The sequence below is a fragment of the Phoenix dactylifera genome, unplaced genomic scaffold (genome assembly GCF_009389715.1).
Source record: "Phoenix dactylifera cultivar Barhee BC4 unplaced genomic scaffold, palm_55x_up_171113_PBpolish2nd_filt_p 000007F, whole genome shotgun sequence".
NCBI classification, from domain to species: domain Eukaryota; kingdom Viridiplantae; phylum Streptophyta; class Magnoliopsida; order Arecales; family Arecaceae; genus Phoenix; species Phoenix dactylifera.
In genome coordinates this window covers 1,486,393-1,508,405 of record NW_024067666.1, presented here as the reverse complement: position 1 = coordinate 1,508,405, position 22,013 = coordinate 1,486,393, and the positions used below count along the sequence as shown (strand labels likewise).

Genomic DNA, 22,013 nt, shown 5'->3' with positions numbered 1-22,013 from the left:
ATGACACTTGGATAACGTCATTATGTGTTTCCACAAGCAGTTGCAACTAACGAAACATTGAATATCGAGTCATTACAGTAAAACAGATGAAGATAGCTAAAATTGCTCCAATTAGTGTTACGTACTTATGCATGATCCTAGTTGCATGGAAATGGCAATTACTCTTGGTATATCCAAGAAATATTAAAGAAAAAGAGCAAAGTGAGAGGAAGAAATGGGGCATGAATATTTTAACTGGGTACAAGGTTAACTGATAGGGTAGTGGTTGGTTGTTGAGTAGCTAACTACCCTCCGAATACATTTAATCATTCGTATTCACACCCTAACTAGGCTACCAGCGAACTCGTTGCTCATTTGACCTACCATTAGCGACACTATACGGAAATTATGCTATTTGGTCGAAAAAGTTAGTGGTTTATCTCGTAAAGGGCTTTTTTTTTTTTTTTGCTTACATGAACAAGAATGTTCATATGCATTGTGTAGTGAAAATGGCTAAAGGACTTATTCCCTTCTGTATAAATATCAACTCATTTATTTAACCATGAGGGACAACATGTTTTTTCTTATTATGGGACATTATATTTTTATTTTCATGCCAAATGAATTGATATATCTAGATAAGGTATTTGAGTCAATTAGCATGAAGATGTGCCCCTATCTATCATTTCTCTCTCCTTATTGATACTACACTATAATGATTAGGTGAATAATGAACAGTAATGACATTGTGAGCTCTAAAACTTGGGTCATCATCGAGATACTATGCAATTGCCTGAGTGTTGATCCTAGAGTCATGCCAAGCATGCGTCACGGTTGGCATAAAATATAGACACCAACTAGAATAGGCTTTTACTTGCCCAAAATAAGGAAAAGGCAAAGAGATGGGAGTAAAGAGAGAGCAGTGGATCTCTAGCGAGCTCAATAGCAGTCAGAGATGATGCTGAAGCTAAGGAAGAAGGCAACTGCTACGCGTTAGAGTTAAGGCATCTACTGTTCAAGAACCGAGAAATGCAAAGCCAAGAAGCAGCCAAAGCAAGATCGAGCATAGAGGAGACCTTAGTAGAGAGAAGGATGCCAACCAGCTAAATTAGCAGTTGTTGGCATAAAAGCGAAGGCTATGTTGTTTTTCTTTAATAAAACAAAAATACTTCCTTTTGTATTCAGGCATAAAATATGATTGGAAGTGTGATTTTTCGAATATGAGATGGAGCAATTTAGTTTATTTACAAATACAAAAGGAATGTGCTCTGCATAAAGGTTTTTTTTTTTTTTTTCTCACAAGAAATATGATGGCAGAAAACTCGTCTCCCCCTCCTTTCCATCAAGAAATATCCAATATTATGAAGTATGTGACCAAATTGCTGTCTTTGCAGTAGCATTATTTCTGTACTTCATATTAAGCAAACGGATTGGTATATGAAAAGCTTGATTTGGCTTAGAAAATGTAGGTAATTTCTGTTATATACTTGTGAGACAACTATGCACTTATATCATATTTCAAATGCCAGTGAGAAAAAAACAAAATAGAAGTCTTGGTAGTGAGATTAGAGGAAGCTAAAGCATGATTAGTTTAGTTATTCCTAAGGGAGCAGGATGTCAAGATGCAACCCACACAAATTGCCTCGTAGAAACAAAGATGATAATCTACAATATTCTGCACCATTAGTCTATACTAGCATCTTATTCTTTTCTATTTCTCGTTAATCAAGATCTGGTGCATGCGTTAGCTCACATGTAATAATGGAATACTTTCATTTTTTTAAATGAATCACACCAATGCCTAACATTGCATATGGGTGCAATGCTGCTCCTATTCCCCTCGATTGGTGGACATTAAGTATGCAAGGGAAAAAAACATTGCTTCATGTTCTTAAGAGTTGGGATTCGAGCTTGAAAATAACTGAAACATATGAAAGATAAAAGCATGAGGAAAACAATCATAATGCTATACTATTTGGAAACCTCGAGTCCTTTAATATTGTCATCAGTTATTCGAATTATCAGGAAAAAATTGATTTTCATGAGGGACTTGATTCATCAATTTGAAATACATAAAGTTTTGCAAAATATATGCCACTTTTTTATGAAATATTCAAACAATTAAATATTTGTAATTTTATTTTCGTGGAATTTTATTAACACATGATTCAAATTTTGTTTCTTCTCATTTAAGTCATGGAAGGGTCAAATTCGCAGGAGACAGTGACTAGCTGGGCAATCTAGAGCTCACTAATCTAGCCAATGAGGTAGCCTACTATTAGTATTGATGACAATGGCACACTAATACGCTGATACATGACTCCGCATGCTTGGGCTGGGACAACCTCACCTAAAAAGATTAATCAGAAGGTATCATGTAAATTTCTTGTAAAAGTACTTAAGATTTACACAGTGTATAGCTAATATGGAACTAAATACACGTTAGTATAGCCCTCACATAAACTACCCATTTAAGTCCTGTCATCCTTGCTTGGCTAAAATTTCAAATCTTATTTAAATCTAATCACAAACACCACGAGCAACTCATGATTAGTCCTAATGTATCTATGCCGCAATATAATCTTACACCATGTAGGCCATGACCGGATCTGTTCTGATACCATTTGTCACAACCCAAAACCTCATTCCAAAAAAGCCAGCCAAAAGATATTATTTAGATTCCTTTGTCCAGTTTATAATCAATGTGGGATTAAGCATACGCACACATGAGCTCTTACATACTCCATTTAAGCTAATATGAGGGTCAAACAAGCATATATTTAGTTCCACATTTACTATGCATTGGATTAATATTATATATTTATACAAAATAATAAAAATAATTTTTGTTTTTTTTTTCTGGATGAGGTCACATATAAAGTATAATTGCTGTTTTCCCACGCAATCTTGCTATTTCTGATTAGAGCGGCCGTCACCAAAACAAAGGTGCAATTGCTGCTATTATCATGATGTACGAAATTTAGCCTTCCACTCCTTTTTCTTTGTACAATCTTCTTGGATGTTCAGCTGAGGCAAGTCAGAACTGACTTATGCCGGGACCAATTCATACTACGGCATTAATAAGCTCAAGACCTCACTCAAAAAAATTAGCAAAAAAGTATTATTTAGGTTTTTTAGTCCTGTACAAGTATCCAAAATCTACCTAGTGTATAGCTGATGTGGAACTAAATACACAACCGCACGAATCCTCACATACTCCCTCTATTTAAGCTTTGGCATCCTTGTCAAGTTAAGCATCCAAATTCATTCAAATTTAATCATAAGAACTACGATCGGCTCATGATCAACTCTCATGAATCCGTGTTGCAGTGTGCACCCTAGTCCACATATGTCATAGATCGTGTTCGCTTTAATACTATTTGTCACAATTCAAAATCTCGCCAAAAAAACTAGTTAGAAGATGTTATTTGGATTTTTTGGTCATGTACAAGTATCCAAGATCTACCTAGTACATAATCGATACACGTCTGCACAGATCCTCACAACTAATCTCTGGAGTCTCCTTTTGATCAAAATCTCATTGCAGCCAAGATGATCTCAACTCCATATAGTTGACAGAAAATGGACGGAAAGAATGACCAAGTCTCATGATGAACCCGGCACCCTCTGCTTGAGGGATGTGGTTGTAGCCTTTAGGGCAGCTCCAGGGTCGGTTAGAGATCATGTAAGCATTCCAGAGGGATGCCAACATCCTGCCCTCACTCTATATGTATCACTTATAAGGCATGAACTTTTTTTTTCTCTCTCTTTTGGTAGCAGAACATGACTCATTTGATCTTAGTGTAACTGCCCTTCTGGCCAATAACAACAAGCCCATGGGCCTTTTTCCAAACCAGTGGCCCATTGACCATTAGGCCGATGGTGTCATGACCTGGACCTTGCTATGTAATTGGGCCTTCTAAGCATAGCTAACCACGCCTCCCAGCCTTCCAAGAAAACCATGACTATTTTTTTTATAAAGAAATTATAGTTTTATTTTCGGTGAAGAAAAAGAAGTCTTAGGTTTACTTAAACACTGTGTAACTATTGAAAAAAAAGAAGCTGTAGAATTGTTTGCTTCTTGCCTGTTGGACCACTGCCCCAGTCATTTGTTAAGTTTAATAATTCAAAGAAGGGATAATTTGAAGTCATGTGTTTTTTAGCTTTTTTTGTTTTGTTTTCTCTTATTAGCAATTTAACTTTTAATGGGCCATGATAATACTTCCAGGTAGATCTGTTCATGGACTAGGTTGGATCTAGGCTTTGCCGTAAAACCAACACAATTTTCTTAGGCCCGAGGTTGGCTTGGCCTGGCCTTCAAGCCTAGCTACTAGGCCCAAGCTTGACTCTTACTCGAGCTCCAGGCTTCAGACTAGACCTCGAGCTTCATGACCATTTTATTTTTTAAAAAATAAAAAAGAATATTTTAAAAATAATTTAAAATATTACATATAAATAATTAAATATTGATAATAATGTAGAATATATCTATTATCCATTAAATTCACATATCAATAATAGCTGTCAATCAAGACTACAAACAGGTCAAGTATAAACAAATAATCGAGAGAAAAAAAATAAAAAGCTTAGGTCAAGCGAGGCTCGGACTAGGCTTTCATTCCTAAGCCTGAGCTCGGCTGGCCTATTTTTCAAGGCTGGACCAACCCGTGGGCCTAAACCTTTGGTCCGAGCCCGTCCAAAAAGCTTCAGCTCGAGAGTGCCGGCAAGCTATGCGGCCCGTAAACAGGTCTACTTCTAGAAAATAATATAGTTCATCCTTGTACAATCTATGCGTCGTATTAAGGGATTAGACTAATGATTTCAGATATATATTTGAAAACAAATATCTGGAATTCCATGACGTAGCACTCACTCATTACTTTTAGCATTCTAGACATTTGCAAGTTGGAAGATACAACTAATCCATGGAAAGCACATGTTACATTGTTTGTAGAATTACAAAAATTACTTAGGCCTGTTTTGGATGCATAAATGAATTATTCATGTATAACCTCCCCACATCAGAAGGAATTGAGGAACAACTGAAGCATTAGAGTAGAATTTGAAGCTGATCAAAATGTTTGTCAACTAAAATAATCCTAAAAAATGAGGTCAATCAACAAAATCCAAAATCTCCCTACATAAGTGGAGTTATGTGGTTTTTTAAGGCAATGACTTGTAATTTTTTTTTTAATGTCTTACTAATATGTATATGTAAGTGCATGCATGTTTATGTATGAATATTGGTTATAGTGCCATGGCTTTTTTTCCATCAAAAGCATGTGCAGTAATCAAGTCATTGTAGTTTTTCTTAAGTATATCAATCTATGCTTGGGTGGCTTGGGTTATTTAATTCCCTCATAAATGGGAAAAGGATTTCTAGTTGTTAAACGGATATTCCTTCGTAATTTTAGCGAATAGCTCTGATTATGTGTATAACTTAGCGCTGGTCTATCTATAGTTGTTTGTTAAGTTTGTGCTCCTTGAGATGTCATCATTTCATCTTCTTGGTGGAATTATTAGATGGTTAATTGCATTTCTTCCATTTTCTAGTTACCATCTTGCAGTATCAATACCTTGGTTGCTACATAAGGCTTCCCGTCAAGTTCTTGCTTCTATTGCTATCATCATAATGATGCACAATTATTTTGTCCTCTTTTTCCTGAGCACTTTCAGAAGAAGAAGCAATAATCTTCATTTTGTATAGCTTAATTCTGCAATATATCTAGTTAATCCCACCCCCAATTTCATTATCAATAGTTTAGTTGTTGTGCTGCCTTCATCTTGCTATTTTTACCGTTTTGCAGGCATCGTGTTAGCAGCCTATTCATTGACCACCTCATTGCTTCTTGCTAGCAATACTACTATGATGCCATGCCAATCAATTGATGCCATATAGTATGAAACAATGCCTTAAATTTCATGTCGCCATTTCTAGTTTGTCTACACTCTTACATGTCTTGAATCATTACCATTTTGGTACAATATTATTATTGTCATCATAATTACTTTTTTTCTTCACCTTTACCCGTACTAATTTAGCCAAAAGGGGCTATATGGTTATAAAGCTGGATATGGAATGGGCATACGATTGGATGAGATAAAATTTTCTCATTTTTTCTCTTAAACAAATGGGTCTTCATAATACTTGGATTAACTGGATTCATAGTTGTACAATATCTCCATCTTTTTTTTATTCTGATTAACAGGAGTCCTTTAAAGATTTTCTATGCTATAATGGGTTTGAGACAAGGTTGTCTTTTATCACCATATCTATTTATTATTTGCTTTGATGTGCTCTCTAGGATGCTCAGGGATGCCATATAGACAAATTCACTTACAGTTTATTAGCGACATAGATCGACAATATATATTTCTCACCTTTTATTTATAGATGATTATGTATTATTTGTTCGAGCTATGTTGGCTAATGACAAAAAGCTATATAATATTTTGATGGAGTATTATGCACCAGGACAAAAGGTGAATTTTGAAAAATTAACCATCCAATTTAATCCAAAGGTTAACACTCTTTTAAGATAGTGAATTAAGAATTATTTGCACATTCAAGAATCTAATTAAGGATACTTGAACTTATTTAGGGTTCTGATTTTTGAGAAAAGATTAACCTCAATAGATTATCTTCGATTGAAACATGAGTTTTCAAAGAAGTTAGAGAGTTGGAAGTGAAAGGCCATGTCTATGATGGGACGAATTACTCTCATTAAGTCGGTTCTCTTTGCTCTTCCTACTTATTTGATATCTCATTGTATTGTTCCTAAGAAGGTTTTCTGAAGCTAAAGAGCGTAACCAATAATTTTTTATAGGGTTCCTCCGATACATTTAGAAGGGTTTGTTTGCTTTCTTAAGATTGTGTTTGTGAGTCCAATTGGATGGATGGTTTAGGGATAACTTCTCTCACTACTCGGAGTGATTCGCTGATGGCTAAATATGCTGCAAGATTTATACTATCTCAGGAGGGGTTGTGGATTTCTTTTATGAGGGAAGAATACATAGTTTGATTGTTTCTTCCCCACCTATATGCTTACGAACTAGTGCAGTTGTTTGGAAGAACTTGTGTTCTTTTGCTCCATTGATATTATCAAATCTTAGATGGATTGTGGGTAATCAGACATCTATTAATGTGGTTCAAAATTCTTGGATTTCATCTATTCCTATTGCACTTTGTCTTGTACTGGTTGATATTGCTTTGTTTCAAAATCTTAAAATTAAAGATCTTATGGTGGCAAGAGAAAACAATTGGAATTTATCTATGATTAATCAGTTTTTCCAAGAGGCGTTGGCCTCTTGATCCTTCCTCCAAACCATCTATGAAAGAGCATATATAAAGTGCCATAATGGAGAGGCTTTGTTGATGGCGTATATTGCCTATAATATTTGGTTGGCCAGAAATGACTATATTTTTGAAAGTAATTCTTAGAGTCCCAGATTAATTCTATTGAAAGCAGTCAGTTAGGTATAGAAATACAGTAATACTCTGCCTTGGAGATGTCTCTGATAGCTAGGAAAAATTGTGGCTCCCCATTTGCGCATTCTCTTATATGTGTTAATTTACTTAGGAGCCACCACCTTTGGTTTCCTTAAGGTTAACTTTGACGGTAGTATATTAGTAGAGGTGACTTGGATGGAGCAAGTTTTGTTATGATAAGTGCACGTGGTGCATTAGTTGCAGCAGGAGGTGTTACAGTGTTTGATAGTATAGTTTCTATGGCATAATTACGTGTTGCATGGGAAGGTATGTCATATACTATTAAAATTTTGAAGGCTTCACATATTATCCTAGAAGGGGACTCCTTCTTAGATATTAGGTGGCTTATTGGTTCGACTACTTCAGAAACTAATGCCCATCTTTTGTGTCTAGATTGTTGGAGAATGATAGTAGCTTTTTAGTCTTTTGAAGTAAAACATGTGCATACAAAAACGAACAATATAGCAGACCGGATGGCATCATATGTTGTTAATCACAGAAGGCCTACATCATGGATAGCTGTGCCAAATATCTTTTATGAGCTGTCATTATTTTATTTTTTGATACTCTTGAATGTATTTATTCTAGATTGGTTTAATAAATCTGTTTTCACCAAAAAAAAGAAAGTCATCATTAGACAGTTTAAAAGAACACATACTTTACAAAGAAAAATTATAATAAGATTATCACCTTAACTGATAAGACATCACCTCAATAGTTGGCTCGACTACTTTCTTTGCTCAAGCCGAAGAACACAACTCGACCTAAGTGAGGGGAAGTAATATGGCCTAGATCCGACTGTTACCGACTAAATTAGCAGACCAACAGGAGTATACTGTGTGACCTACAGTAAATGCATAATAAAGGCAATTAAAGCCCATTAACAGGAAGAAGTTATAGCTCGACCATATAAAAACACGTTTTGCATGGTTATTGTTCGTGGTGTACGTAACGTGTGGGCAATACTGCCTACCGAGCAGTTAAGATGCATATCCGCCCTTTCGGAAAATCGACACCTATCTCCACTCTATATAAATCAGACCTAGGGGACCTTTAAGTATACTCGCCTCACTCTCTCTTCCATTTCATATTGCTCGGATCTTCAATATTTTTCAGAACTCGGTCTGATTCAAGTATCGAAGGATATCCTATCGGATAAAGTCTGGCAACCTTCGTTGCTCATTTATTTATTTATTGCAGGTCCAATATCGTTCTTCAAGCATCGTCCAAGTAAAAGACTCCAAGCAGAAACTAAGGTGACCAAACACCAATCTCAAGAAGCACTCGTTTGATTTAGACTAGATTTTGGCGGCAACATTTGTGAAGTCCACATTCTCCCATATTCCATATCACATAACAACTATTGGAGTGGAGAGCATAATACGCATAATTCTCGAGTAACTGTTTAGAGTTGTTAATCGATTATTGCATTACATATTTGTTATGCCACGTGATCATTCCATACCTTTTACTTGGTCATGATCTCACAGGATTCTGATAATATGAGAATGCTGCCCAACAAAATTATTGCGACAAATACAACAAAACTCAAGGGGCATGCTGAAAATTACACGGGTAAAGAGAGCCACCAACTGTGCGATACATTAGATAGCCAGCCGAATACGCCCAAATTTGAGGACTTTTTTGAAATTACATTTCTTAAAAGCCAGAACGAGAAGTCTCAGATCCCTTTTCAAACTGGAAGACGGAGATAGCTGTCAAAGCCCCAAACGAAACGGACTATTAATTATTAAATGAATCGCAAGAGTTGGTATCAGATCGGACCGTTCACGTTTCTCCATCCCAATCCAGGACATTCGATCCACCGTCCATTCCTCTCGGAGTTCAAAAGAAAAGCCCCTCGAGCTCTCTCGCCCCCCGACCCGAATTCTAAAACCCTTGCGCGGTTACGCCCCCTGTTCTCCTTTCCTCGAGTCCTTCTGCCCCCCGCCTCCCAACTCCCCCATCCAGGGCTTCTCCAATATCTCTCGCCTGGTCTCTAGGGTTTTTAGGCGGTCGAGGGGGGGCCTTGGGTGATGGGGGAGATGGAGCCGTCGTCGTCGGCGCCGTCGCGGGCGGCGGAGCAGGGGAAGCTCTTCGTCGGTGGGATCTCGTCGGAGACGAGGGAGGAGGCTCTTGCGGAGCACTTTAGGAAGTACGGGGAGGTAAAGGAGGTGGTGGTCATGAGGGACAGGACCACGGGTAACTGCCGGGGTTTCGGGTTCGTCCAATTTTTGGATCCGGAGGCGGCGGAGAGGGTTCTTCAGGAAAAGGAGAAGCACGCCATTCTTGGGAGAACGGTTAGTGCTGTTCTAACCCTTTTTTCTCTCACTGCTCCGGCTTAATAGAGGAAGGAAGTAAATAAAAAAGATTTTTTTTCTGAATTTCCTGGTGGATTTTTTTGCTCTATTTTGAGGTTTCGGGTGTATTTATCTTGATTATGCATAAATTCGTTCTTCTAGTTATGTTTTTCTTTCTAGAAGTATTTGGCTTGAAGGTTTTTTTTTTTAATATAGATTGTTCTATTTTGTAAAGAATAATGAAAAAAGAAAAGAAAAGTTAATGCTGGTCGTTTCATCTCTGTTATGACTGTTATGAAATCTCATATGCTTTTTTCTTCCTGTTTGGCAAAAGAGAAGTTTATTTCTCAATTAGCTTTTCGGAGAGCATTAGCTAAATAAGGGCATGATTCCCTTCTTCAAAATTGTTTAGGGGCTTATATTTTGTTTTACAAGGAATTGTTGTAATTTGAAAAGAATGTTTTTTGGTCAATAAAATTAGTTATTGAACAAATCATGATTTCTAAAAATCAATAATAGAAATAATAATCTTGCTATTTCCTTTTCAAATTCTCGTTTCTCTTTGTTTCCCAGGATTCGGTTGTGCACGTTAATTGGTGATTTATGTGGTGTTGTTTCACTTCTGTTTTGTTTATTAGGTAGAGGTGAAGAAAGCCATGCCCAGATCTAAACAACATCACCAATCCCCCCACCACCAATACGCAACTCAGAGCCCCTATCATAGTAGAGGGTCGAGCAGGAACAGTGCCAACAATAACAGTAGCAACGGGAATCACCCTCAATCGAAGAAGATTTTTGTAGGTGGTTTGTCTGATAATATCACAGAAGATGATTTCAAGAATTACTTTCAGAACTTTGGTGTGATAACAGATGTGGTTGTGATGTATGATAGTGTAACCCACCGGCCAAGAGGCTTTGGCTTCATCACCTTTGATTCCGAGGAGGCTGTGGAAAATGTAATGCAGAAAAGTTTCCATGAGTTGAATGGTAAATATGTGGAGGTCAAGATAGCAGTGCCAAAGGATGGGAATAATCATAGCAATAACAGCAATCGTGATAATAATAATTATAACTCACGAATGATGGGTGGAAGAGGACCTGTACTTAGTAATCACCCAGGTGGGATTTACTCACCTTACACTCCTAGGTATGGGTTTTTTCATGGTTATGCACCACCACCTTTTTATGCTTATGGTGGTAGTTATCATGGAGGATATACTATTGGAAGCTATGGTGGGATTGGTTATGGAGGTCCAATTCCAGTCCCAAGGGGCTTTTGGAATGTTCAGGGATTGATGGCCTCAAGGCACAGTCTGGTGCCCAATACTGCTATGTATCCTGGTTACATCAATGGAAGCTTTGGTGGCAGTTTTCGTGGGGTTGCTGCTTTCGATAATGGCAAGGGGAATCAAATCAGCTCTGATGTGCAAACACCAGTTGTTCCTAGTACGGCACCATCTCAAGTTGAATCTGTGAAGTTGGAAGCTGAGTAACATCTTGGTTAGTACTCTGCCCATTTTCCCTCTTTCTTTCTTGTGGGTTGATATTCTGTATTAAATGTTTGATTTGAAGCATGGTACGGTATCCACCTGTCCTAGTTCACAAAAGAAACAATGAACTGTTAGCGTAGCTGAGACATTCTGTTCTGATGTAAATTACATGTGCACTTTGGTCATGCCCTGGGACAGATCTTGTGGGGATTTTGGTGATGGGGAGTCGGGGATGTGGTTGGCGATACAGTGGAAAAAAAATCTTACTGTGGCTCTTCCAGCTAGGATACCTCCATCCCAAGCCCCCCTCCCCCTGAAATCTATGCTGGAGGTTGTGCTAATCTGCCAGCTTCTCATATCCACTGAGTGCAATGAAATCCTTAATAAATGGATCATTCCTTGTAATCCTCTTTTCACAAAATTACTACAAATAACAAGTGAATAACCAATCAGAATCCTATAGATCTGCTTACCAACAGAAATCCTGAGAGAACATCTGCAACAAATGGTACATATTCCCCACCTGTTATCCATGGCATCCAAGATCCTAGATCTTGTGACCCTTGTACTGTTCCTATAATGGGGCCTTAATGAATGCTAAATCTCCATGTGATTGCTTTCTTTCTTTGTTAGATTTATCTTATCAATGCCAAATCTTTATATGTGAGAGTTTGGTCAGAAGATTATCCGCATATGAGAGATGGTAATTGAAAGATCCCATATCGGCTAGACTCGTTTCAGAGCCTAGGCATATGAGGCGGGTGCTTCTAAATCCTGCAAACGCATTTTGGGTGGAAAACAAAACTGGAGAGGGGTCTAAGCGGCACGGGTGCGCACGCGCGGGCCTCGGAACCGAACAATATCTGGCAGGAGACCCCCATGTTCTCCTCTCATGTGGCCCCCACGTGGGCACTGGATGCCTCACGTGCCCCACGCAGACGGGGGCGTGACATTTGGTATCAGAGCCGATGACGGCTCTAATCCGAGGGTGGGTGAATGAAAGATTCCACATCGGTTAGACATGTTTCAGAGCCTAGGCATATGAGGCAGGTGCCTCCAAATCCTGCAGACGTGTTTTGAGTGGAAAACAAAATCGGAGAGGAGTCTGAGCGGCGCATGTGCGCATGTGCGGGCCCCGGAACCGGACAATATCTGGCAGGAGAGCCTCGTGTTCCCTCCTCATGTGGCCCCCACGTGGGCACGGGGTGCCTCACGTGACCTATGCAGGCGGGGGCATGACAGTAACTATGGCTACCTCTTACCCTTTCAGCATGCAAATACTAACTACTCTTTCTCCCTCTCCTCCACAAGTTCTACCATCTCATCAAGAAGGTGACTTCCTTACCATTTAAATCACGATTTTTGTTTTCTTAAATTCTTGTATCAAAAAGATGGTGACTTTGTGCCTATGATTTAACTCTCTCCACATATTTAGAATGAGATTGTTGTCACTTGCTAATATGCAAGTTATTAATGTCTGAAATAATATTTGAAACATGACATTACTTTATGTTTACAAAAATAAACTCTAGTTAGTAATTGGCCCCCCAAGTAGTGATTTCTGGCTCTGCCCTGGTCTTGCCTCTTTCAGTTAAATTCCAAATCAATGCTGTGAATTTCATTTGTTAGGCAACTAAATAGAGTTGTTCTTACCCAAAAAAAGGTATTCAGTTCAATAATCTGTTTCATGCAAAAGGGGCATGCTATTAGGGCCCACTTCAGCTCGGGCCAGCCCGAAGCCCATCGGGTCGGGCCGCCTGCGGGCCGGGCTATGGGCTCGACCCAATGAATTTCGGGCCGGGCTCGGGCTGCAAACTTAAGCCCAATTTTATTTCGGGCCGGGCTCGGGTTTCCCATTGGCTCGGCCCGGGCCCGGACCAAGCCCGAGCCCAATGCCAGCCCGAAATTGACCATGGTCCACGGCCCGAATTGGGGATTTTGTTATATCGAGTCCCATGCTCATCTTCCCCAACCCCTCAAAATCTCCTCTTTCCCCAGTCTATAACCGCCGTCTCTTCCCAGCCTTCCTCCCCTCTAAACCCTTCTCCTCCTCGTCCTCCTCTTCTTTCCCCACTCCAACCACAGCCCCAACTCCCACCCCCGAAGAAGACCTCGCCGGCCTCATCCTTCAACAGAAGACCCCCTCCGCCGCCCTCCGCATCTTCCGATGGCCCGCCCGCATCCCCTCCTTCCTTGCCGCCTCCCCCGCCGCCTCCACCGCCCTCCTCCGCTCTTTCCTCTCCTCCGGTCGCCCCGCTGCCGCCCTCCGCCTCCTCTCCGCCCTTCCCTCCCCTCCTGACGACACCACCCTCGTCTCCCTCATCCGCGCCCTCTCCCGCGCCGGCAACCCCCGCGGCGCCTTCCGCGTCCCTGACCTCCTCCGCCCCCACCGCTCCCCCTCCCTCCGCCTCCTCAACTCCGTCCTCGACGCCCTCGTCCAGCACGACATCGACCTCGCCCGCGACTTCTTCCGCTGAAAAATGGCAGCTTTCGGCGTCCGCGGCGACGAGCGCACCTTCGGCATCCTGATGAAGGGCAGGTGGGGCGGCGGGTGTTGAAGGAGATGGACAGTAAAGGAGTTCTTCCCAATGTGCACACCTACAATTCCTTAATCTCTGGGTTCTGTGATTTGGGGAAGCTCGGCTTGGCTATGGAGCTCTTTGAAGAGATGAGGATGGATGGCATCAGTCCAAATTTTGAAACTTTTGATACATTGATTCGAGGATTGTGCTTTGGAGGGAGGGTCGCAGATGGGTTGAAGGTTGTGAGCTTGATGGAAGAGGAGAGAGGAGGACATGGAGACAACATTAGTCCTTATAATAGTGTTCTATACGGGCTTTACAAGGAAGGCAGCATGGAAGAAGCCTTTGAGTTTCTTAACAGGATGGCAAGCTCTTTTCCTAGAGCTGTTGATAGAAGCTTGAGGATATTGAGATTCTGCCAGGAGAATAAGGTTGGGGAGGCCAAGATGGCCCAAACGGGCTCGGGCCGGGCTCGAGCCTCGTTCCTGTAAAATTGTTCGGGCCTCGGCCCGGCCCGAAGCCCGGAAAAAAATGTCGGACCGGGCTTGGGTAGGGGTGTGGCCCGGCCCGGCCCACTTCCAGCCCTACATGCTATTCACTTACAGTAGCCTAGTAGCTTTCCTTACATGCAGCCAGCGTTCCACACTTGAGATTGGAACACCTAATGACTGATGTTTTTGACATCTTTTGCTGCCTGGTTACATTATTTTGTAATTTAATTGCATGAATTTGTAGTATATTATGAGTAGTTTGATGTTTGTTTTTAGTGGTTGGGACCTGAAATGATGCATTGCACCTGGAAGTTAACCCGAATGATTTATTAATAATTTGGATTATGAAGGTTGAAACCCTTTGGAAGACAATTTCTTTATCTTGTTCAATCATCAAAAGTTATTTATCTAGAAATGTTAGTGGTTTGAACTTCATTCCCATTAGGTCATATAAAAGTTCTAGACTGTCCTTTTGTTTATTATAAAGTTTGTAGTTTCGGTTTGCAGTTCAGCCTATTTGTTTCTTTACATTAATATAAATCTAACTTAGTAGTTGGTAGCATAAGCAAGTTCTTAATGAGTTCTCTTTCTTGTTTAATGATTGACTAAACTCTGCTGGCAGGAAATCTTTAACTCAATTCTAGGTTTGAATTCACGGTGAATCCTCAAGCCACTTGCGGCAAAATAATGCCCATCTCTTATATTCTGTTGATTTATATTTGTAATGAAGTGGAAGATGCTTCTACAAAAGAGCATACCTAGTGAAAAGAAGGGAAACAATAGAGCCAGAGCCTAACATAATAAAGGAACCTAAAAATTTGGAGAACAATACCAAAAGAAAGGGACAATAAAGCAAAACAAGATATAGAGGTAAGAAAAATGAAATAGCTTTGGGAGAATGCCCTCAGCCTATAGGAAGATACCTGAATTAATAAAAACCTAAAATTTACTCTCAATCTAGGAGTTCTTAAAGACTCGAAGGCCCTTTCTTTTTAAACCTAACAGTACAAAATAATTGAACTCCATTGTTTCTAGCCATCCAAATAACCATGTATACAGTGATTCCACACCATGACTTTCCTTGACTAGGTCGGCTACAAACAAGAGATTTTGTTCAAAAAAAGAGAGAAGAGGAAGAAGAAATCATATGCTATTTTTCAGTTTTCTACCATTGAAATCAGATAATTGGGAATGGACATCTTTAATTGTCCAGGATACTTGAGATTGACTCACTTGAGACAAGAAGGTAGTCGCCGGAGGGCGAAGAAGGGGCCCCATAGCTTTAGAAAGTCATAGGCTTCTTGGATCTAGAGTAGAAAAAGTAGGGTTAGCTGAGCAAGGCCTAGCTTGGATGGGGATTGCAAGGGAGGAGCTGGAGGCATTGGCAGCGGCGATCGATGCAAAAGAGGAGTCACAGAAGAAGATTAGGAGAGGTGAGTCTTTTCACCTCAAGGTGGGGAGAAAGACCCATTAAAAGGAGTCCTGATTGGTTCCCAGGCATCCCACCTCTAAACTGGGTTGTTCAGGTGTGAAACAACAGTTTGGCCTGAACCACTCGAACCCCAAGCAATTCAAGCAGTTTGGATGTGGTTCATCCTCATGCCCCTTAAATTGTAGCTACTCGGATCAAGCTGACTTTAGTTTGGTACGTTCTGAGCGGTTCGCACCGAAATGGCTGGTTTTTGAATTTGTATGTCCATATGCTTGCCTAAGGCCAAGTTACTTGACGTGCTTTAATTACATGCACATGTGGTTACCTAGTCCATTTTTGAAATAATGTCTGAATATTAGATTTGTCTCTAGATAATTTTGACTTATTTATATGCAATTTGGCCATATGACAATCCATGTAAGCCTCTATTATTGTATAGAATTGCAATGAAGTGTGGTTGGGGCCAATGCAGGTCAATCAGATAGTTTTGTTCAGTGGGTTTGTGAGGGCCCGATCCATTGACTGGCCCGCACACAAATTGAGCTGGCCCTAAGTAGCCAACCCGATTTCTCCCATGTGCTGCACGTGAGGGAAAGGGGGAAGACTCTCGCTAAGAGTCTCCTTCCTCATCCAATTGCGATCCTCCCGATCGCAGCCGGAAAAACCGACAATTCAAGGTGATTCGAACAAGGACTCTTGCTTATTTAAGATCCCCCATCCTCCTTTGAGTTCCACCACCGGAATCGCCAAAGATCACTTTTGATTCCAAGCTTCTTCTTTGAGCCTTCTCCTCGATTAGTGGTCGAAAAAAGGCCGTCGGAACCTCGTCAAACCAAGGTGAGAGTTCTCCTTTCCTTTCTTTCTCAGGCTTCTAGTCATTGTTCTTGGCCTTTTGGAGCCAACAATCGCCGGATTTGCATTCGAAACAAGGTACTCCTATTTCGGTTCTCTTTTCCTTCTTTTGAGTACACTGACGCCGTCGGTGTTCATCACCGAAGCCAATGCCTGCTGCCCTGCATCGACCTCTAGTCGATGCCGGAGTCTCGTAGGTGGGCGAATTTGGATCCGAGGACAACCGAGCCCAAAACTCTCTTGTTCGGCCCTATTTTGGGTTGGATTCGGCCGGTCGGCCACCGTCGTTGGTTGCCCTCTGCTGCCTACCACCACCGTTTCACTGGACCACCATGGCCAACCACCAGTCCACCCTTTGCCTTCCCCCTCTTTACCAAGAAAGAAGAAAGAAAGAAGAGAAGAAAAAGAGGAAAGAGAGAGCCATCCCTCTTTTATTTCTCTCTCTTGTTTCATCTCTCTCTCTGCTCTCTCTCCTATTTTCTCTCTCTTTTATTTATTTCCTCTCTCCACTCTCTCTACTCTCTCTATAACTATGGAACTCACTGTTGGGTCTTGTTAACCTGATCTACGAATCCGAGTTGATCCTTGTAAAGGGCTATGATCTATCTTGGTGCCTGGGCTGCCTACTAGACCGATCACCCTGGTCATGTTGAATATCCTTGAAACCTTCATTGATGAATTATGTTGATTAATCTTGGCCCTGATCGAGTCTGTCTTATGATTTATTGATCGAATTGTTCAAGCCTGACCTACTTGGAGCTGCCGAACATTGTCACTTGACCAACCGTCTTTTTTTTATTATTTAAATTCGAATAGAAATTAATCTTGCTTTTAATGTCTTTAAATAGGTCTAGTAGAGTCACCTAGTGAAATTTGACGGTTTAAGATGAAAAAGGTAAGTAAATCTTATGCTCCTTACTAGCTTTCAACTTGTAAGTAGATCTTGCACTCATTATTTTTCAAATGATTATGTTTTTCGTGCATAAAATTTGTTTGTGGAAATATCATGCTTTTATTAAAATTATAAATCAACATATGGGTTATGAAAATTGTGTTTATTATGAAAAATAGATTCATAAATGTTTTAATAAAAATAGTTTTGTTATAAAATATGAATCTGATCATGCCATTTAGTATTTTTCATCTATTTATATGTATGTTTTACAAAAAAGATATAAGCTTTCTAAAGGTTCTTAGATAGCTATGTATGATCTTTTGAATTGAAAAAATCGATATCCGGACCTAGCATCCATACAAACACTGGCCCTGCCAACGGGTATAAAGTTGGCATATAAACATGAATCTATGTCAATTACGAACACGGGCCCTGTCACGAGTATAAAGCGACCATAGCATGAATATCTGTGAGCAATGTTTTGAACTATGATATAGCTAAATGTCATAAGAATGATTTATGTAGTTATTAGCAAAATTAACTTGAAACTATGTTTATGAAATATGAATGATTTATGCACGCATGATTTGGTTTATAACTTATTTTATTATACTGTATTATGAAATACTTATTTTGTAATATCTGTTATTTTTCTTTAAATGATGCATTGACATGCAAAAACTTATATTTTATCCAGTAAAGTAGTGAAAGGTTTATTTACTAAGATGTGTCGCTCATATATCTCTATTTTTTCTCTCTCCAGACGAATAGGGTCGGTAGGAACGAAGGATGGTTTAGGCTTGGAGTTCGCGCTAGCAAGCTTGACAATTTTGTAGAAAATTTTTAGTTTTGACTATGAATTTGTAATTAATGATTTTCTGAATGTTGAAGATTATGGGTTTGGTATTTATGTTTGGATATACATGCTCTGAACTAGTGTTGGTTGAGATGGATAATGAAATTGAACTTTTATATATTCTATTTTGTTTGAGATGGATTTGAAAGCTAAATGAAACGGTTGGCTTCATGTTATTGGAGGATGTATCTCTTGATAGCACGGCCATATCATGCTCTGGATTTGGGGCGTAATAGGGCTTGTATTGATTCTTGTCATATGATACTGGTAACCTTGTGCCAAGATAAGTCAATCACATCATTATTTATTTGATGGTGATCATACTTTGGTAGAAGTGCCCCCCCCCCCCCCCCCTTCTTCCTTTATCTCTTTTTATAATTTAACACTTCGCAGCAAGGGAGGCATCACATATACTGTAGCTGCCTCCATGTGCTTGCTTCAATGGAAGCATCAAGAAAGGAGACATCTGTCGATTCGCAGTGTGTCAACATAACGTACTCCATGTTGGTTCATTTGCTGTGTATGAATATAGAAGAGTGTAAAGAGGGAAGAGCTAGTGAGGAAGGAAAATAGATAAGAGACGAGGATGAGATCTGCCTGTAGCTTGGAAAAGAAGGAAGCATGCTTTGATTTTCTAGATAATTCAGAAGTCCAGGGCCCCATTTAATATAATAGAGTAGTAACTAGTGTCTTATATGCATCATTGCAAATGACATCTACCTTATCAATTAAAATTTTATCAGAATAAAACTTTTATCTTGGAACTTTTGATGCATCATTGGTACATTTCTTCATTTTGAAATGTTGGGTTCGAAAGATATATGGTAAATTGGTCTGCTTACCTTTTACTTTAGATCCAGAAGCAGATCTGTCAGAAATATCTAGGAGTTCTGTCAGTTCACACCAATGAGTCAACATGAACCCTCGACTTGAGTCCATGCAGTAGCTTTATGGTGTCCAAAAATATTAGAAATAAAAATGTGTCAATATATGACAAAGATGAATATCTCAGCACACTCACCTCAGAGATTGCAGCATTTACTTATGTTAAGTATAGGTTTTGCTTGGGCTGTTTCATGGATTAGGGATATCGGTGAGATTATATGCTCAGAGTTGTTACATCTATTTACATCTTCTGACATTTTCCCAAACACTATTAATTGTATCCAATGTCAGTTGTGTATCAAACCACATCTTTCCTGACATACACTTCATCCTTTTCCTTTCCCTAATCACAATTTATACTGGTTCAACTATAATTAGTTTTGATTCTTGACATGATGAAGCTTGTGACTGTTGGAAGTACTTGTTCTTTCTACTGTTGACTTGGATGTTTTACCGTCACTTCATTCTATTAACCAACTCTGAAAGACAGGGCTGTCCACTTGAGGTGGATTTCAGGACTAAGGGGGCATATGATACGCTCCAGTTCTTGTTGCCAAGAGGGTTCACCCTGCATATGTTCTCATATTACTCTCCCTTTTGCTTCTTTCCTTGGCAGTTGCTTCACATACATGTAGTTTAGCATTTCTTGTTACCAATATTTTTTGGCATCTTTCCAGCACAGCTGACTTTGTTTTATGGAATAAGTTCTCAAACCTGCAACTAGTTGTGGGACCTGGGATATTGTCTGCCTGAACCACTACCAGCCACAAAATCTCCACCTGTAACAACATTGCTCTGAATGTATATTACCATGTTTCACTAGTATCATGCTTTCTGAAACAAAAATGCGCAGAAAAGCTTAGGCTGGAAATTTCTTTAAATCTTTAGTTGTCAATTGTAGTTACTTTCCATTAAAATTTTTATGCAGCTGATTGAACAAATATTTTACGAGCAGAAATTATAGTTTCTTTAGTCCAATGAAGTGATTTAATTTGGCTGCTTAAAATGTTCAAATCCTGTGTAAATGGCTGCTAACCAAAATCTGTACTTGGGAACAGGATGTTACCTTTCCTCGTGCGCTCAACATGGGTGTTCTTGCATTGTAGCTGGTAATTATTCTGAAGCCTGAATCTCTCTCAGCTCTCCGATGAATATAGCCATTCCAATGAACTCGACTTTCTTCTATACATTTGTGCTTGACTGAAAACTTGCGTGGTGATTGGATGGGTGGCCTGGCAGGACCACATGTTATATTTTTTAATTCTTAAATGCTCTCTCTGCAACTTATGGTTTTGATGGATGAGGTAGTCTTTGCATGAATGGCAGGGATGGCACCCTGGTGCTTCCTCACCATGATCATCAGGAGCACCTTTTCCTCAGCCCATGTCTAGCTGATATTTTCTTCAGCTAGCAGCCTAATTTCATTAAGATGGGGGTCTCTCTTAAGTTTCTTCAACACTTGGAATCACTTGCAAGATGGATGCTGGCAGCAGTAACTGCAGCTTATGGGTTAATGTAACTTTGTGTTAGAATCCAATGAGGTATTGAGCTGTCCATTAAAGATCCTGAGAAAAAGAAAGACTGGGTGTTTGAATAAACCTCAGCCCAATGCTTCTTGAAAGCATCAAATTTCCTCAGCCCAATGCTTCTTGAACATGATGTGGGAAGGGCAACAAGCGTGGGAGTCAAGGAGAACTGCAAACTTGCGAGCTGATGCGTCTATCTGCCATATGTTACCACTTGAGATTAATTTCTTGTGCCTTTAAGTTAGCCATCAGAATCTAGCTTCCCCTCACATACGTGGTGGGTGTGGTGAGCTTGCTTTGCTGAGTTATGGAGGATGTGATTTGAGAATAAAAGTAACAAGTTTACTGGGATGCATGCTTGGGATGAAGAGGGAATGACCACTCCAAGATTGGGAATGGTTGTAGGTGCGGATGGTGAGACTGTCGATGCAGCTAATGATCACCCCCCTTATTGTTGGTGGGTGAACAAGAGAGGCCAGGGCCTTTTAATAAAGGAGTGTAATTGACATTGCTTATTCTTAGCACAATTAAGATGATCCTAGATTGAATCTTAAAACTCATAACCGGACCATAACCATGGAGCCTTGATTCAAAGCTTTTCCAACCTTCTTTCTTGGGGCTTAATTTTCTCCCATTGCATACCTGTCTTGTCTATTTGCATGTTATCTCGGGGCACAATTGTTGGTCTTTCAATTTTTTTTTTTATATATTATATTTTAGCTTATGAGGGTAATTTTTGGTGCAAGAATAAGATTGTTCTATTATAACTTTAGATGGCATGGATGCGGGGCAAGGCTGCATAAATCCTTCCAAACAATTCAACTAATTTTCTCTGCACCTATAGGGTGCCAAACATCAACTATTTGCAGTGAGGGCCTGGGCGGCCTGAGTGCAATGTGGTTCTTGGAGATACAGCTTTGGCTATATGAATCTGGAGATGGCTGGACCTTGATGAAAGAAATAAGTCACTAGAGGGGGTATGAGGAGTCCCTTTTGGGCTTACGTATGGACTCATGGAAACATGGAGTTTCACAGCGCGTTCAGGATTTTAATAATGCATTCGTGTTTGGCACACGTTCTTTGCAAGTGATGTAGGTAAGAGAGACGACCGGATGGAAGTAGCTTAGCCGCTGAGATGGTGGAGACGGAGATGGCTAGACCCCATACTGGAGAGTTGTGTGGATATAGATAGATGCAAGTGGAATGTAGCTTGCTTTTCTAGTTCTTTAACGTAAGGACCCTTTGTTTTTTGTTGTTTAGTTGGGCCTGGGCCCGCCATTGGCCGCATCACGTGCT

General features: G+C 40.0%; 1 protein-coding gene and 1 pseudogene across 3 annotated transcripts; both read left to right on the top strand.

The window, feature by feature from the left end:
* Positions 1 to 9,329: 9,329 nt before the first annotated feature.
* On the top strand, positions 9,330 to 21,232 carry LOC103712278 (heterogeneous nuclear ribonucleoprotein 1-like). Of its 3 annotated transcripts, XR_604911.4 has the most exons (4): positions 9,330 to 9,768; positions 10,407 to 11,268; positions 20,250 to 20,300; positions 20,518 to 21,232. XR_604911.4 is itself a non-coding variant. In XM_008798755.4 (3 exons), the coding sequence occupies exons 1-2, from the start codon at positions 9,505 to 9,507 to the stop codon at positions 11,259 to 11,261; spliced, it is 1,119 nt and encodes a 372-aa protein (XP_008796977.2). In that variant the 5' UTR covers positions 9,330 to 9,504; the 3' UTR covers positions 11,262 to 11,268; positions 20,250 to 20,511. The 3 variants fall into 3 exon arrangements, 2 of the variants coding, with proteins under 2 accessions (XP_008796977.2, XP_008796978.2); XM_008798755.4 differs by lacking the exon at positions 20,518 to 21,232 and having other exon boundaries at positions 20,250 to 20,511; XM_008798756.4 differs by lacking the exons at positions 20,250 to 20,300; positions 20,518 to 21,232 and adding an exon at positions 18,214 to 18,426.
* LOC120104540 lies at positions 13,214 to 17,657 on the top strand (annotated as a pseudogene).
* Positions 21,233 to 22,013: the final 781 nt, after the last annotated feature.

What these genes read in the sequence shown, in the direction of transcription:
- LOC103712278 (XM_008798755.4), top strand. Translation starts at nt 9,505, where the DNA reads ATGGGGGAGATGGAGCCGTCGTCGTCGGCGCCGTCGCGGGCGGCGGAG. An exon ending in ACGCCATTCTTGGGAGAACG is followed by an intron (nt 9,769 to 10,406) that starts GTTAGTGCTGTT and finishes TTTGTTTATTAG; the next exon opens with GTAGAGGTGAAGAAAGCCAT.